This window comes from Aspergillus pseudotamarii, assembly GCF_009193445.1.
Source record: "Aspergillus pseudotamarii strain CBS 117625 unplaced genomic scaffold BDV38scaffold_1, whole genome shotgun sequence".
NCBI lineage: Eukaryota > Fungi > Ascomycota > Eurotiomycetes > Eurotiales > Aspergillaceae > Aspergillus > Aspergillus pseudotamarii.
In genome coordinates this window covers 1272681-1285039 of record NW_022475015.1, presented here as the reverse complement: position 1 = coordinate 1285039, position 12359 = coordinate 1272681, and the positions used below count along the sequence as shown (strand labels likewise).

The 12359-nt window shown below is 48.6% G+C and overlaps 1 protein-coding gene across 1 annotated transcript; it reads left to right on the top strand.

Moving 5' to 3' along the window:
• Positions 1 to 2523: 2523 nt before the first annotated feature.
• BDV38DRAFT_277035 (SpvB-domain-containing protein) lies at positions 2524 to 11419 on the top strand (the record flags this gene model as incomplete). Its single annotated transcript, XM_032058392.1, has 3 exons — positions 2524 to 9724; positions 10776 to 10870; positions 10934 to 11419. 3 exons carry the CDS (start codon positions 2524 to 2526, stop codon positions 11417 to 11419), a joined length of 7782 nt encoding a protein of 2593 aa, XP_031920035.1.
• Positions 11420 to 12359: the final 940 nt, after the last annotated feature.

Sequence of the window (12359 nt, the reverse complement as noted above, 5' to 3'; positions counted from 1 at the left end):
CACCTTCAATCCTCCAGAGATTGTTCACATATGCAGAATCCTTAAGTCTGTTCATTTCTTGAAGCGTCAATCCAGTGCGGTGGAGTAGTTTCTCGACTCCTGGTACAACAGGGCCATTGGTTGAACTTATCAATTCCTGGCGACTCTTGTATCCCCAATACTCCCATACCTCCTTTCGGTCGGGTCCTTCGTGTGTGATGGCAACGTAGTCATCATAGGATAAGCCTAGTATCTCGGCTATCCTAACACGGCCTGGCACTTCATCCGAACATCCATTCGTGGAAAACGTGGAGAGCAGCTCGGATCGAGAAGTCCCAAGTGCGTTTAGGTAGGTACGTATACTGAACAAAGCCTGGTTGAACGGAAGCACATGAAGAGGGGCCATCATGTTCGGCATGATTGTTTTGAATAGCTTATAGTTGATATTTTTCGGTCGATCAATGGAGCGGTTACTTGTATCACCGTCGTTCATATTGTAAGCACGGATGCTCACTGTAGTGCTCTCTGCACTACCGGTGCCGTGGAAGTGTGAGACCAGATCCTCTAGCACCTCATTAACCACGTCAATATAAGGGATCAAGGTTTTCGTATTGGCACAAGTGAGTTCCAAGTCCTTCAGGTCCGGGCGACGCTGGAAAAGAATTTCTTGGAGGTTGAAACTGCTTGAGCTCTCATCTTTGGGTTTGAATTTTTTCAGCTTATCCAATAGCCAAACAAAATAAGCAGCGGCAGAAGTTGTTGATACACATTCATCGCAGGTCTCAGGCGAAGCATTCTTGAAGATGGTTAAATCAGACATGGTGTTAGACGGAAACAAAGGATTGCAGGATTCAGAGCACCATTCGAGGGGTTCCTCTTGGGCAAGGTCTGCTATTGTTTCCTGGTGCACAGTGGTCAACTACGATATATATATACATGTGGTTAATGACCGATAACTCGATCCGTTCAACGAGTAGCATCTGAAAATGGGATATAAAGCTTCGTTTCATAATACAATAGACCTTCAAACCTTCAGGACTAGTTCAATACCGCGACAACATCAGGTAGCCTGTAAGGTGGGGTCAGGTATGCCATCAAATCCGTCGATTTCTTCCAGGGTCTCTCACCCCATTTCTGGACAATGATTCGACTTCGCAGTGAGGGGAGAGATGCAAGAGGATGGATACTTTGGATTGTGACTTGGAGTACGTGGCGTTCCATATCAGGCTGAGACTGCATAATTCCGAATACAAATAGACACGTCACAAAAGATCGTCTCTCTCGATTGAAAGTTGACTGTACGTAAATGATCAAACAATCAGTATCAGCACCAAGTAAGGCATTCTACTGGGATGGTGTCTCTCTGAATTGTGAAGAATATGAATCATTTTGAATTCCGATTTTCTCTTCTATTTGTGGCTGTACAAGTCCTTACAGAGTGGAGCTATATACCAGGACCGTTGTGCAAACGGTTGTCCTAATATTTTTCGTATACGGATACAGCTGGCAAGTTTTGTAAAAAGGGAATGATATGCAATTACACCCATAGGGATCAGCACGATCTTTTCACACCCTACCGTAGTACTAGGCCAGAGCGAAACTAATGCAATGTGGCCCACATAGGCCGACGACAATGGTCGTGACCACCGTGCAGGCGTGTGATTATTAGGCAGCCGTACATATCTCACGCTTTTAGCCAACAAGAGAGATGGTCGACCCCACCTTTCAGCTTTACAACATGCTCCACTGCTTTCTCTTTGATAGAGCCGATAATCGGAGTGTCGTTTACGATAGTGAAGCTAAATATGAAGGGCAAAACGGCGTAGATTAACTAGAAGCATAGCGGTCTGGCCGATTTGATGACTTTTGTAGATTCTCAGACTATACTATCAGAAAGAACAATTTGCTCCTGGTTATGAACATATCCACAAGTGTAGTTCCTCTGCAAAGCATTACCTCTACAGCTATCATGCCCGGGGATCTCGCAGCGTTCAAGGTTTGGTAAAACTTGCCATATATACTATGTACGGAGTACATGGTCCATAAAGTCCCCACTTATCCATCCATTGGCGTAATATTGGATCTGCAGGCTGAGCGCTTTGAATGTCCAATTGCGGAGATTCCGAAACACTGCACACCAGTAGATCAGCATACTCGGTAATCATGCTAGTATGACAGTTACATCCATGCGGAGTCTATTGCCCGATACTCCGATATGTGGCACACTGGCTCGCCCGCATGGAATTTTGTTCAGTACGTCAAGCACGTCCCCCGCATCAGTTTGCATCCAGCAAATCGTGGACCAAGGAGATAATTGACATCGTTCGTTTTGCTCTGTGGTTTCGTATCAGCAGGTAGATATTTCTCCCATTTGTTGCAAACAAGCCAAAATATGCCCGCTAAAGAATAGTGAGGAATGGATCACTGTCTACACGGCTTTAATTACCTGTCATTCCTCTACCAGTTTGAGAAGGCGGCTCCAAGTATTTTATTTCACTGTGACACTTACATAGTAAGCCGTTCAACGGTATCCCCACACATGCAATGGAAGGCTCCTCTCGCAAAATGGCGGAGTTCACGCCTCCTTCTAAGTCCCAGAAGCCTGTGTCAGGTGATGGCGGCCCTAACAGCAAGACCACAGAAAGCCAGACCACACCCGGGCACTTACTAGCCGAGGGAGATGGTCGTCGCTCAAGTAGTGACAGGTTTAATGTCAATACATGTACAGGAGGAATGTCGTTCAATCTTCCCATTCAAACCTCGCCAGGCCGCAGCGGCTTCGGACCGTCCCTAAACTTAGTCTATGAGTCTGGTTCTAGCGCAGCCAACGGGATCTTTGGACTGGGCTGGCACCTTGAAGGAGTCGAGAGTATTACCCGCAAGACTTCGACATCAATGCCTATCTACGATGATGATCGAGATGCCTTCGTGTTCTCGGCGGTCGGAGAGGTGGTCCCCGTACTGAAGGAAGATGGCAACTTTGAAGAAGCTGTTCGGGAGGACTGGTCAGTGCGTAGGTATCGAGCGCGCGTGGAGTCAGAACCCATGCGTATTGAGCGATGGACGCAAAGAAGCTGCCCGGGCAACGTGTACTGGAGGACCATCAGTTCTGAAAATGTGACGCTGGTCTACGGCAAGACGAAAGCGTCGCGTATCGCCAGGGGCGACGAGGATGCACTACATAATCTGAGACAGATCTTTTCTTGGCTCGCATGCGAAAAGTACGATAGCTATGGAAATCATATGGTCTTTGAGTATAAAGCAGATGACGCCTATGGGCTGCGGCTCAACCAAGACCTATTCGAAGCCAATCGGGAGAGCAACATTCGGAGCAGACAACGCTATCTTAAGTCGATCAAGTACGGCAATACGGAGCCAAACCGGGACAAGAACACTTGGAAGGTGCTGGACACTCCTCCAGGCTATTGGATGTTCGAGGTTGTTCTCGATTATGGAGAGCACGATGAGGACTGCCCAACTACAGTAGAGCAAAACCCATGGCCCTCTCGCCCTGACCCGTTTTCTACCTGTACCGGTGGCTTCGAGGTTCGAACCTATCGTCGATGCCAGCGTTTGCTCATGTTCCATCATTTCCCCGACCAACTGGGTCGCTCGGACTGCCTAGTAGCCTCCACTAAATTTACATACGATACCGAGCCACGAACAGGAACCACATTCCTTCAATCGTACGTCGCGACCGGTCATACGCCCATTGGGGAGACGGGCTACTCCAACCTCTCTTTGCCAGCGGCTAAGTTTGAATATACCGCGCCCCCCGATTACCAGATGCTGGATGAGGAGACATTTGGGCTCAATGCATCCGGACTTGGCACCGGAGAAGCACAGTGGCTGGATCTCAACGGGGATGGCGCTCCGGGTGTACTGGTCGAGGTTCCAGGCGGGGGTTGGTACTATCACCGCAACCAAAGCACGGACAAGACAACACAAATTGGAGAGCCAGCTCTAGTGTCTCAAGTCCCTGGCGGTGCTGATGCAAGAGTATGGGTCTTTGAAGATCTGACTGGGGATGGCCTCCTGGACGTGATACCCAGTTCGCCCGGCGAGAGTCTCCGAGGATTCTTTGGACGCACGGAGAATGGCGCATGGGTTAATTATACCCCTTTCGAAACATACCCAACTATGGGCCCATTCCAACAAGCATGGCCAGTTCATAAAATAGATCTCACTGGCAACGGACGCGCGGATATTCTGCGCATGGCCCCGGGCGAAGATGGTGAGCTGGCCTGGCACCCGTCGTTTGGTCCAGAGGGATACGGGGTAGAGCAGCGCACGACAGGAGCGCCCAAGTTCGCCCCCGATGCAACAGGATCGCTTTTTCTACGGGATATGAGCGGCGATGGCCTGACAGATATCGTCTGGGTTCGGAATGGCAATGTCTCGTACTGGCCCAACCTGGGTCACGGACGCTTTGGCTCAGAAGTGAGCATGGAAAAGTCGCCGTTTCAACCAGGTGATGGGAGCTTTTCAACACGGCGTATTCGAATGGCAAACATAACCGGGTTTGGAGGCACTGATTATATATACATGCCTCCCGAGGGCGGCGCTGTGGTATATTACAACCGATGGGGCAACAGCTGGAGCGATGGCTATCGAGTGGCTTCACTTCCGCCCTTAGATGGCCTTTGCACTGTTGATGTGTTTGACATTAGCGGCCGGGGAACACAGTGTCTCTGTTGGACTTCAGACCTCCTTGGCCACACCAGAAATGCAGAAGGGACAACCGTCCGTTTTGTGGATCTCATGGGCGGCGTCCAACCAGGGCTACTCACGAAGTGCAGCAATGGTATGGGAGGGGAATACACTGCTACGTACCGCTCTTCCGTACTCTACTACCGCGAGGATGAAGAGAATAATAGACCATGGGCAACGAAACTACCGTTTCCTGTTAACTGCATCGCTAGTACGACCTTTCTCGATCGTGTAGCACAGACGTCCCAAACCGTGTCGTATTCATATCATAACGGATACTACGATCCTATTGAACGCCAGTTTCGTGGCTTTCAAATGGTCGAGGAATGTGAAACAGAAGACTTCGCGGCCGGAGTCCCCAATAGCCAATTCATATGCCCGTCGGTTATCAGAAGAAGCTGGTTCTATATTGGGCTAGAGCGCTTAGACATTGTATCAGTCCTTCCCGACGCTTTTAAAGGACTTGATTCGCTGAAACCTGTATCGAGCGCCAAAATACCCTGCGATCTTACGGCCACGGAGAGACGTGAAGCCTACAACGCGCTCGTTGGAATGCCTCGTCGGCAAGAACTATTTTCTACTGGTGGTGGGGAAAACAAGAATATCCCATATACCATATCCCAACAGTCATACGAAGTGGTGATTCATCAAAAGATACAGAGCAGCAATCATGGTATATACCGAGTCAATCATCGAGAAGAGATCAGCGCACTTTATGAGAGGAACCAAGGGGAGCCGAGAGTGCAGCAGACACTCACACTTGCAACGGATAAATACGGCAATGTTGAGAAACTGCTCATAGTAAGTTATGGGAAAGCGACAAGCACGTTGCCTACGCTGGAAGATCAGCAAAAGCAAATGGAGACCTCCCTTGTCTACGTAGAAACAAGCCACACCAATGCAATTGACAATTACGACGTCGAGCCGGATTATTTCCAGATCCCAGTTGTCTCAGAGACTGTGCAGAGCCGTGTCTACCCAGGGTGCTACTTTGACGCCGCTATAGCTGATGGCCGATATGAATTGGAAAAGCTGGCTTCCAACGACTGTAAACTACTGAAGCAAGCACAAAAGATCTCAATTGAAGAGAAAGCCAAGGACCTTATATCTGATATACCCCCAGCTGGATACAGGGCACTCATCTTGAAAAAGAGAACTTTGTACTCGAAAAGCAATATCGATGGGCCATTGGAACAAGGTGAGCTACAGCAGTTCTCCGTTCCGTGGCAGAGCTATCAGCTCTTTGCTACAACAGGTCTCCTTGCTGTGGTGTTGACGGACCCGGGAAGAGGTCCATTGTTACAACCAGCAGCCTTGAGACATGAGCTCCGCAAGGGAGGATATATAGAACTCGAGCCAGATGAGTGGTGGGCGCCGTCAACGAGGAGTATCTTTGGAGATGACAGCGACGGCAACAGACTGACGGCGGCGCGGTTGCAGTTCTACCTTCCAAATGGACAGATTGATCAGTTTGAGAGCAAGTCATGGCAGAATCGGGACTCCTTCAACTTGCTTACCACTGGACGTGTAGATGCGATGGGAAACACAATCACAATCGATAACAATTATGCTCGACTGCTACCAACACTCATTACCGACGCAAATGGAAACATTACCGAGATTGCAATTGATTCTCTCGGGCGCCGTGTTGGACTGGCAGTTATGGGTAAACTTGGGGAGGATGTCGGAGATAGCCTGGATACTTTCTCGGCCGACCTGAGCGATGATCAATTGAAGCATTTCTCTGACAATCCTTCCGGAGCTGCAGGAGAGCTCCTAAAATATGCCGGTCAGCGGGTAATTCATTGCCAGGGCTGGTGTCAGCACGAGAGGACATCACCAGCATTTCAAGCGGAGCTCGTGCGTGACACGCACTATAGGGATGGACAGGGCAGGATCTCGATTTCTATCACTTACATGAACGGCAAGGGCCAGGCAATTCAGAAACTATGTCTTTCTGAAGAGCATGAAACCGAAACTGAAGAGAAATGGCAGTGTAGCAGTAGTGTGACCTCCACCAAAGGACAGCATGTCAGAGAGTTTCTGCCGTTTTTCAAGCAAACCCACGAGTTCTCTCTCCAAAGAGATATATCCAGTAGGCCTGCCACTACATTCCTGCTCGACCCCCTTGACCGGGTGGTGGGAGTGCTAAACGCCGACCAAACCTGGAGTAAAACTCAATTTACACCATGGGCTCAAGTCTACTACGATGCTGGCGACACTGTCCTGATAGAGGATCCTGCCACAGATGATGCTGTTGGGAGCCACTTCCAGGGTCTCGACAGAGGCTCCTATTATCCCACCTGGTATTATCAAAGAATGACAACTGGCACCACCGAGAAGGAGAAAAAGGCGGCAAAGAAATCAGAATGCTATAGCAATACTCCAAAGTCTGTGCACTTCAACAGTCTAGGGCAAGAGATTCTCACCGAGCTCAACCACAGTCCAGAAGACATTCGTAGAACTAGACAGGAGTACGACGAGCGTGGCAACATATCAGCACTAATGGATGCCCTGTCCCGTGTTGTGACAACGACCCGATACGATCTGTTGGGACGAGCATTACATAGCGAGAACATGGACGGCGGGGACCGCTGGCTTTTGTCAGATTGTAATGGCCTATCAATGTTGTCATGGTCGTCCGGAGGTCCACGGAAACGGACCTTGTATGACATGCTAAGGAGAGTTGAGGCGGTCAGAGTGCAGCTGTCAGAACCAGACGAACATGAAGCTCTTGTCGTTAAGAATGAATATGGCGAGAGCTATGGGCCAGACCCAGAGGCCCAGAACCTGAGAGGTCAGCTCTACCGATGTTGGGATCAATCTGGTGCTCAAACCAATGTCCGGTTCGACTTCAAGGGTCACTGCATACAGTCCTGTATTCAATATGCTGAAAAGTACGATACCCTTCTGGACTGGTCGGCGAGAAACATGAAGATGGATCCCAGCAGCTACACGACTATATCATCTTTCGATGCGGTGGGCCACACTCTACATACAACCACTGCGAAGGGTCAGGGTATCGATAATACCTTTGACGTTGCTGGCCGGCTGAAGCGGGTGAATTCTATTGCTAGCGAAGATTGCCGTGCCAGCACCGCCCATGTCCATAGCATCGCATATGCGGAGGCTAACGAAGTTGCGTTGATAAAATACGGGAATGGGTCGCGAACAGTCCACACTTATCATCCCTTAACACGCAAGCTTGTAAGGACCCGAATCACTCGGGCCGATGGCACCGCTCTGCAGGATCTTTTCTACACGTATGATTGTCTTGGAAGGATTATCCAAAAGAACGACAAAGCCCAGCAGACAATTTACTTTAATAACCAGGCTGTCAAACCAGATCAGGAATTTGTATATGACGCATTGGGCCAACTATGCTTGGCAACTGGTCGAGAGCAGGTCGATGCTCCGGGACATTGCCTGATCCCTTACGGTCCCACGTTCGGAAAGCCTAATTCAATCCCTGGAGATGGGAGTCAACTGATTGAATATTGCGAAACGTACAAGTATGATGTTGTTGGCAATGTCCTAGAGACACAACATCGCCCAGTGAACGACGATACGTATTCGCCATGGACACGAACCTACACCTACAAAGCGGAAAATAATAGGTTAGTGAGCACAACGGTCGGCTCGGCAACCGATATCTACAAATACGTTGGCAATGCAGGACTCAACGGCTGTATGACTTATTCGGCGGGATATTCTTTGACCTGGGATTATAACAATCACCTACGCTCATTCTCCACACAACGGGTCAAGAAGGGTGGCATGCCGGAGAGAACGTGGTATATCTACAATTCACAGGGTAAGCGAGTTCGCAAGGTGACAGTGAGAGACACGGGAGCGAGGTTAAAACAGACTCTTTACCTCCCTTTCTGTGATGTATCTACCACTTATGCCGGGGATGGGTTATCGGTAGTACGGCAGTCAATATCAACGAGTGTGGGCGATCTAAGCAATGCCGGCACACCCATGGCTGTAGTAGAGACAAAGGATGGGTATGACGTGGAGAGCAACGTGAATCTAGTTCGGTATCAGATAAGCGAGAATCTAGAACTGGATGATGGTGCCAATGTCGTTGCTTACGAAGAATACTCACCATATGGGTATAGCACGTACCAAGCTCGGACCTCCGACGCTCCCCGAAGGTACCGTTTTGCGAGCTACGAACGGGACAAGGAAAGTGGCTTATACCATTGCGGTGAGAGATACTATGCTTGCTGGCTAGGGCGCTGGACCTCCACGGATCCTTTAGGTGTGTTCGATAATCTAAATTTATATGCGTACACCGGGAACGACCCCATCAACTTCGAGGACCGTTCAGGAACAGCTCGTGGCAACTCGAAGACCACTGCCGTGAAGGACCAAGGAAAGGCTTCCTCGTCAGGAACTACCCCCACCGAAGGGGAGATTGTTATACAGGCCACAAATATGTATCGGGCAGCGTTGCGTACGATATTCGTACAGAATACGGAATCCAAACAGAATACGACACCCGAAGACAATACTAAGAAAAAGAGTCAAATGGCGATGCAACAGGTCATGAACAATTCTACTAATCTCAACATAACGACAAATGGACTCGGCGGAGGCGGCGATCAGCTTCCCACTGGTTTAACTGGCCGTAGCTCCACACCTATAGCTCTTCATACCAGTTCATGTTACGTGGAGTATATCGACAAACCGCCAGAAACACCAACGAATGGCAATGCCTCGCAGGGAGAGCCTAACGCTTCATCCAGGAAAAAAACCGTTGAATTCAAGAAACCATATTCCTGGACCTTCCGCTTGGACTGGGACCCGCAGAAAAATCTTCATATCAACATTCTATTTACTGATAAGATACGAACGGTCAAATATGCAATCCTAGCAAACGAGGAGGAGCATAAGACCGCCGAAGAGTACAGTGAGATGCTCAAGTCAATCAATCAAGGTGCCCATTGGGATAAGGAAAAATATGATAAGGTTCCCCATGAGAAGAACTTGGACGGAACATACTTGGACCACGAGATATCTGAAGCTAAACGTAAGGCTTATCGAAAGTGGGTGGCCCAGCGGATGATGATCGGGTGGCTAGGGATCACTCCAAATTTTGGTGCTTGAGTTATACTACAGTACTCAATTACTCCAATCTTTCGGTAATTGTCAACATTCTTGTGCCAGCATACGGTGATCGCCGCCCCTCGGGGGGGAGGTTCTCGAGCCTGACAGGGACTCACCTCCGCACGATTCAGAAATATTCCAAGTATTTCCAAACAGATATTCTGGTCCGGTTCTGATTTATCTGTGGTAGTTTTTGAATTTACCATCCGGGGCTGTATGCTCATCCCAACTGTGACTCCTTGAAATCTCTTAGCAATTCTGGTTGTCAGCAATGCGTTGATCCTTTCTGTAATGTGCATGTAAATCCCCCCCTAGATCCGAAATCATGTCGCGCGAGAAGTATGACTGCAAACCTCAAGTGCGATGCCTGCGATCTCTATTTTGGGGGACTATGCTGGTGTCTGGACGAATTGTCTCCAGGCTATCATATCGAGGGGTCAAGTCTATTATAATTGGTGATTTCTGCCTTAATACCTGTATCAAATAGATAGACAAGGATAAATCTTGCCTCGCTCGGTGGAGGATGTCATTCTATATTGTTCCAATCCGGTCCAAGATCTTCTACATTCCCAATAGCCAAATTTTGCTTTTTTTCCTTCCAAATGTCAAGAGGAAAGCAATTCCCCGTGTCCGGAATGTAAATCATCTGATCTGTCGATCTGATTTGTGGGGATGCAGGGGTGCCGAACACGTCCGAGATTGACTCTCCTTTAGTATAGACCTTTCAAACTAAGTTTACCTTAATAGCACAATAGCCATAAGATAAATTGTAGATCTGGGTGCCAGTCCCTGCGGCTGGCAATGCCGATTGGTCTTTCACCTCTCAGTTAGCCCCTTGTCCTCGAGGGGTTATTCAGCCCTGGCGGTCGTATAAAGGGCGCCATGGGTTCTCGTTATTCATCCATTATTTCCTCTACCTCAAATCATTAATTCTCACCCCCTTTTCCTATCAAGTTCTTCTATCCTAACTCAAGTCAACATGAAGCTGTCATTCCTTTCTCTCCTTTCAGTCGCGACTGGTGTGGCTATTGCCGCTCCTACCGAGTCAACGAAAGACCATTACGTTCCGGTAAGAAACTTTTTAGGCTTCAATCGTGACAGATCTATCTTGTACCTAATTAAAGTACTGTAGTTCAATAATCGCGCCCTTGGTCCCCTCAAGCCCAACCCCTTCCAAGGCTTGAAATACGACGGCGACTGGCAAGTAGGCCGGTACTCCGTGCAAGCCTCGAACGTCAAGAGTACCAAGGCAGACAAGCTCTTGTTCTACCCCATGACCAACATCACCGACGTCAATGTCCGGGGCTTTGTCAGTGTGGACGGGGGCAAGGATAAATTCAACGGGAAATCTGTGAAACTCGGCTGCAGTGTCAAGAATGGAAACAAAAAACAGACGGTTCCGTGTGATATTCAGATCACCGGATCTACTCTGGCTAGCCAGAAGTATGTTTCGGTTCAGTATACCGATACCAACTCGTTGCAGACTGTTGACCTGGACGATCTGTATCTCGTGGATGCCTTGTTCTTTCGTATCAAGTCTGCTGGCAAGGACAAGGACGTGACGGAGAACATTACCCTTCTTGTGGATGAATTCCGGTATGCTATTGAGTCGCGCTGAGTTAATTGTCTAAGTAACTATGGTGGATGGTTTGGGGCTAGTGAGATCTCTGTAATAGTTATTAATGTCATGCTGTTGCAGCTTGCATCCGGGGTGCTCCAACATTATACTACGACTCATGTACGTTGCTCCTATCGGAGTCTCCATTGCCGGGAGGAATTTGAGCGAGGGGAGATTGTGTACATTTACCTGGAGCAAGCCTTGCTGTAAAGTTCTAACATCCGGCCTAGTAGGCTGTAAAACCCATTCACTCAAATTTTGTTTCTTGTTCGTCAGCACTGATCCATCAGTGTACTTCGTGTCACTAAAAAGGCACGAACAATCGCTCCATACCATCAACTGGACGGATGTCTAGGAAGCGGTTCGTGGGTATGTCCTCCGCTACCTCCACCACATCGTGGACATGATGCGGCCTCCATTGGCATTGGCATTCCACACTCCCCGACCACGAACCACAGATGAGAGTATCGGTACAAATACGCGCGACGTATGTAGATTGACGACAGGAGAACCACAAGGGATGAGAATTCCTACTGTAGCTGTAGCACTGATGTCCAGTTACAAAAAAGCCGGGTCGCTATGGCTTTATATACTTGAAGTTTGTCCTCGGTCGTCACAGAGCTGCAAATTGTTCCGCCATTCTGTGAACTCCTTACCTTCTCGATGTCATCATGTAAAAGTACCACCAACTAAGATATACCACGTGCGCTTAAATCCTTCCAATGCTTCTGGCGAAGAATTTTTCATAACTAGCCTAATAACCGTAACTTGACCACTCTCTTTGGGATAGAGGACAAAGTAAAAGACAAAGAGATATAGCAAGATTCGTAGATCTCGCTACAAAGGATATGGTATTCTTTGGCTTTTGTGGGAGGTCCTCCTGCTCTTCGTCTAGTAGGCCTCGTGCGGCGTCCAATTCGGAGATGACGATACATATCCA